Here is a 5,861-nt window from a genome sequence, read left to right as displayed (position 1 = left end):
GAAGCTGGTGGAGACCAAGAAGAAGAAAGGCAAGAGATTCACCTCGGCGGAGAAGAGACCGGCGAGGAGACAGCCCAGGATGGAGCTGGAGCTGAGACTGGGGGGGAGCCTCGACCGGGGTCTAGGCTTGTAGATGTTTAGGTAGTATGCCGAGGTGGGAGGTGCTTAGCAGCACTCTTGATCTCGGCCTTGTACTCTTTTTGTAATGCCTCTTTTTATTGAATGAAATACCTATTTCTTCTCATCTCGGCTCTTTTATGCTTCTTGCTTTATCCCTTGTTTGTCCCCCTTATTTTTTAATACTGGTTGTGCTACAAGTGTGTTGAAAAATAACAAAGCACCCGAAGTCTTAACTTGATAAAATTGTTCAAGCATAATACATTTTGAGGTTCTCGGCGTGCCAAATCCTCGGCACTAGTGTGCCATCTCGATAGCTTAATTTACAACACCCATTAAGACTAGATTCCACAACCAGGTAAGGGCCTTCCCATTTTGGACCCAATTTCCCTTGGGTTTCAATTCGGCTGACCGAGTTTTTCCTGAGGACTAAGTCTCCTGGCTGGAATCGACGGTGTCGAACTCGGGCATTGTAATAGCGGGATAGTGTGTTCTTGTAGGAAGCTATCTGAGCTGAGGCGAGATCCCTTCTCTCATCGACAAGGTCGAGATCCAATTGTCTCTCCTCTTGGTTCACCTCGGCCGCGTAGGCTGCTAGCCGAGAACTGGGAGTAAGGATCTCGGCGGGGATGACGGCCTCGGCTCCATAGGTCAAGGAAAACGGGGTCTCTTGCGTGGCTGACCTCGGCGTAGTCCGATAAGACCATAGGACACTTGGGAGCTCTTCTACCCATGAAGTTCCAGCCTGGTGTAGTCGGGTCTTGAGGCCGTGCAAAAGAGTTCCATTGAAATTCTCTGCTTGACCGTTGGCCTGAGGGTGGCCTACCGAGGTGAAGTGTTGTTTGATGCCGAGGTTCTCGCACCAAGCCTTGAATGGGTTCTCGGAAAACTGTCTTCCATTGTCTAAGATGACGACCTGAGGTATGCCGAAGCGGCAAACAATGCACTTCCAAAAGAACTTCTGGACCGCCAGCCCCGAGATGGTTCTTAGAGGCTCGGCCTCGACCCACTTGGTGAAATAATCCACAACGGTGACAAGGAAGGTGTAACCTCCGACCGCTTTAGGGAAAGGACCGATGATATCTGTCCCCCATTGCTCGAACGGCCAGGGCGAAGTAATTGGAACCATGAAATTCGAAGGCTGGTGATGCTCGGGTGCATGGGCCTGACAGGAAGGGCAGCCGAGAACGAGATCTTGGGCATCTTGTCGGATGGACGGCCAAAAGTATCCAAGAAGCAAGGTCTTCCTGGCCAACATCCTATGGCCGATGTGAGCCCCACATAGGCCTTCGTGGATCTCGCGGAGGATCTGACGTCCTGCCTCGGGCGTGACACACTTCAGCCACGGGCCGAGGTAGGAGCGTTTATACAGCTCTCCCTCGCGGAGAGCAAACCGAGCCGCTTTGCGTTGTATCCTTCTGGCCTCGGCTCGATCCTCGGGGAGGATTTCCTGATCCAAGAAGAGGATGAACGGGCTCATCCACATATCTCCAAGGTGTACGGGACAGGCCACCTCTCCCAGGTATCCCGGCTCGTCCAGCACCTCCACCAAGACGGTCTTGTTGAGGTCAGAGAATGAGGTGGAGGCCAGCCGGGATAAGGCGTCGGCTCGCCTATTTTGGGACCTGGGGATCCTTAGGATTTCGAAAGACTCGAAATATGCAGTAAGTTGGTGTACTTTGGAGAGATACCGTTGCATGGTCTCATCCTTGGCCTCGTATTCACCCAAAACTTGGCATACTACGAGTTGGGAGTCACTGCGGACGTGGATTTGTTGGGCACCGAGTCTACGGGCTAGCTGGAGTCCCGCGATCAATGCCTCATATTCGGCTTCATTGTTGGTGGCAGGGAAGTCGAAGCGGAGGGCATATGAGAACACTTCCCCCTGAGGGTCTTCTAAGAGCAGCCCTGCTCCGCTGCCATCCCCATTGGAGGATCCGTCCACATACAACGTCCACAAGTGTGAATTGGACACTTCGGCAGCGGCGGAGGTCGGCTCTCGACCTTCCGTGAAGGTGAGCTCGGCCAGGAAGTCGGCCAAAGCTTGAGCCTTGATGGCGGTGCGTGGCTCGTATGACAGGTCATACTCGCCTAACTCAACTGCCCACTTGGTAAGGCGCCCGGAAGCTTCGGGTCGCACCAGGATCTGCCGCAATGGTTGATCGGTTCGGACAGAGATGGGGTGAGCAAGGAAATAGGGCTTCAGCCGCCGTGCTGCGTGGACTAGCCTTAGCACGAGCTTTTTCACCTGGGTGTACCGAGTTTCTGGCCCACGGAGTGCTCGGCTGACGTAGTACACTGGCACTTGAGTGTCCTCGTCTCGGATGAGAACAGCGCTGACAGCCTCGTCGGCTGCGGAGAGGTAGAGGTAGAGCTTCTCCTCGGGCCGAGGTGAGGCGAGAGTTGGTAGGTGGTGCAGGTATTGCTTCAGCTGGTCGAAGGCAACCTGACATTCCTCAATCCAGGCGAACTGATCAGCCTTCTTCAACACCTTAAAGAAGGGCAAGGCTTTCGCAGCAGATTGAGACAGAAATCGATTCAGGGCAGGCAAGCGTCCATTTAGCCTCTGGACTTCTCGGAGGTTCCGAGGTGGGGACATGTCTTGAATGGCCTTGACCTTGTCGGGGTTGGCCTCGATTCCCCGGCGGGAAACCAGATACCCCAAGAACTTTCCGGAGGTGACGCCGAAGACGCACTTCTTGGGATTCAATTTCATCCTCGAGTCCCGCAGGACACCGAAGACCTCCCTCATATCGGACAGAGAAGCCGAAGTGGTTAAGCTCTTGACGAGAATGTCGTCCACATAGGCCTCTACATTGCGGCCGATCTGATTTTTGAAGAGTCGGTTGATCAGCCTTTGGTAGGTCGCCCCGGCGTTCTTTAGCCCGAATGGCATGGTAGTGTAACAATAAGTACCTCGGTCGGTGTAGAACGCCGTTTTCTCTTGATCCTCTTCACTCATTCCTATTTGATGGTACCCTTTGAAGGCATCTAGGAAGCAGAGGATATCATATCCCATTGCCGAGTCGACGAGGGTGTCTATCCTCGGCAAAGGGTAGCAATCTTTGGGGCAGGCCTTGTTAAGGTCCGTGAAGTCCACACACATCCTCCACCCACTGGGTTCCTTTTTGACCATGACTGGATTGGACAGCCAGGTGGGGTATTGGACCTCGTGAATCATCTTGGCGAGCAAGAGTTTGTCGACCTCATCGGATATGGCCTTGCTACGTTCGGGGCCGAAGTGCCTCCGTTTCTGCCGCACAGGTTGGGCCTGTGGGTTAACGTTGAGTTGGTGAATCATGAGTTCGGGTGGCACTCCGACCACTTCATCCGCTGACCACGCGAAGACGTCTCGGTGGTCCCTGATCAGGGAGATCATTTCTTCTTTCAGGGGTGAGGGGAGTCCAGCTCCTACTTGGACCACTTGGTCAGGTCTCGCCTCATCCAAGACCACCTGTTCCACTTCATCTCCGGGCTCAAGCCTGCTGGGCTTTCTTGACTCCTGAGGGTCAATGCTGTCTATGGAGAGGACGGCTGGCCTCTTCTCTCCGGCCTTTGACGCAGTCCGGGGAGTGACCGCGGCCTGGATGGTGGCTAGGTAGCATTCTCGGGCGGCGTTCACATCGCTGCTCACCTCGGCCACCCCGGCGGGCGTCGAGAATTTGAAACTCAAGTGGTAGGTGGAATATACAGCCCTCAAGGCGTTAAGTGTGGGCCGACCTATCAACATGTTGTAAGGAGAGTCCGTCCGGACCACTGCGAAACTGACAGGTACGGTTCGGCAGCGGGGATGACGCCCGATAGTCACCATCAGGGTCACCATACCCTCCGGGTGGACGACGTGTCCCCCGAAGCCAACGAGGGGAGTTCGGACAGGGGTGAGTTGCTCCCTGGCCAGTTTTAGGCTTTCGAAGGTTCGGTAGTACAGGACGTCTACCGAGCTTCCTGGGTCAATGTAGACCTTCTTGACTATGTATTTGTTGGTGAGGACTTCGATCACGAGAGTTTCGTGACTGTTGGAGGCGGCCGGGACGGGGTCGCTGGGACCATAGGTGATCACCTCGGACAGCCTGGAGCTCGGCTCGGCCGTCTCCATCCCGGCTTGGCAGTAGGTCCGCTTCCGGAAATTTTGGCTGTCCCCTCCCGTCGGACCACCCGCGATTGTGTTGATCACCCCGGCAATGGTGGGGCCGTAGCCCCCCAGTGACCTATCGCGCGGAGGTCGCTGGTCCTCCTTGTGGTCCTCAGGATCTCGGCAGTGCATTTTCGTGTCCCGCCGGTCTTCTCGGCGGGGGCCCCGATTCTCCCGGTGGGAGGCGCTTCGGTTGAAGCCTCCGTCCTTGCGGACGAATTGCTTCAGATACCCCTGACGGATCAGGTTCTCGATCTCTCGCTTCAGATCGTTGCAATCCTCAGTTTCGTGCCCAACATCCCGGTGGTAGGCACAGTAGAGGCTGGAGTTCCTCTTATCTCTCCTCCCCAAAATTTCAGGAGGAGCTCGGCCGAGGTGGTTTTGTCTCATCACGGCCAAGACATGGGTCCGGCTGGAATTGAGCGGTGTCAGCTCGGCGTCCGAGGTGGACGACCTGCCCTTCACAATCCGATCGAAGACACTCCGGCGGTCCCGGAATTGACTCGACGAGCCACCAGAGCTTGGCTCGGCTCGACCGGTGTCTTTTTTCCTTCGGGACTCCGGCCCAGTACGAGTGGCTTGAGCCTCTCGCTTCATGCGATTGAGGTCCTCACTTCGGATTCCTTGATCCACTCGATCCCAGAGTTCCCGAAGTGTGCGGGGGTAGTCCCGATGTATTTCGGTATTGAAGAGTCCCGCAATCAGCCCTTTGGTGAAGGCAGCTATAGTTACCTGCTCATGTTGATCAGGTATCTGCACATCTCCTCGTTGAACCTCTGCACATATGAGCGCAGTGACTCGCCGGGAGCCTGCTGTAGGTTCAGGAGGTAGGCCGAAGTCTTTGTTATTGGCCGAGATAATACGAAGCGGTGAATGAACCGGTCTTTCAAATCGTCCAGCGAGGAAATGCTCCTTGGTTCCAAGCCCCAGAACCACTTCCGGGCTGTGCCCTGCAGGAAAATGGGAAAGGCGCGGCAAATGACGGCGTCGGGGACGCAGTAGAGCCGAAATGCAGAGAGGAAGGCGCGGAGGTGATCCTCGGGGTCACCTCGGCCATCGGTGAAGGGCGGGGCCCTCATGTACTCGGCGGCTAAGCCCCCGGGACGCCGAGGTGGGTTCTCAGCTTGTTTTCCTAGTAGACCCCGGGAGAACGCCCGCGAAATAGACGCAATCTTAGACGTCGCCTTGGAAGTGGCGCGCCTAGAAGTGCTCCGAGAGAGGTGCCCCTCATCGGAGTCCTCTCCGGAAGGTACTTCAGGGGACTTCGTTGGTCTCCTCTTGGAGGACTCGGCCTTTTCCTTCCCCTGCCTCTTGAAGTACCTCCCCAGTTCTTCAAAGATATTTGGGTTGTCTGCTACAAACTCGGCCATCTTGGCGATGGCGTCTTCGTTGTGAGGCTGGGTCCTTGGGGACCCTTGTTCCTCAGAAATGCGATCTTGCTGGGCTCCCGATGTCTGCCCAGCCCCAGTCGAGGGTACTCTTCCGCTTCTGGAGCGCGTGGATCTCATTTTAGCCGTAATCTCGTTCCCACAGACGGCGCCAATTGAAGAGGTGATTTTTGGTTGGTGGCTGAGCCGACCTGAATCAGCCCTCCCTGAGGTGAGGTGTGAAA

At 55.7% G+C, this 5,861-nt stretch overlaps 1 protein-coding gene across 1 annotated transcript; it reads right to left on the bottom strand.

Moving 5' to 3' along the window:
- Nucleotides 1-367: 367 nt before the first annotated feature.
- On the bottom strand, nt 368-5,619 carry LOC113780640. Its single transcript, XM_027326422.1, has 2 exons — nt 5,298-5,619; nt 368-5,199 (listed from the first exon to the last, which is right to left on the bottom strand). Exons 1-2 carry the CDS (start codon nt 5,617-5,619, stop codon nt 368-370), a joined length of 5,154 nt encoding a protein of 1,717 aa, XP_027182223.1.
- Between the last annotated feature and the right edge of the window lie 242 nt (nt 5,620-5,861).

The sequence above is a fragment of the Coffea eugenioides genome, chromosome 8, assembly GCF_003713205.1.
Source record: "Coffea eugenioides isolate CCC68of chromosome 8, Ceug_1.0, whole genome shotgun sequence".
Classification (NCBI taxonomy): domain Eukaryota; kingdom Viridiplantae; phylum Streptophyta; class Magnoliopsida; order Gentianales; family Rubiaceae; genus Coffea; species Coffea eugenioides.
The sequence above is the reverse complement of the archived record's forward strand: the minus strand, read 5'-3'. Positions and strand labels throughout refer to the sequence as shown.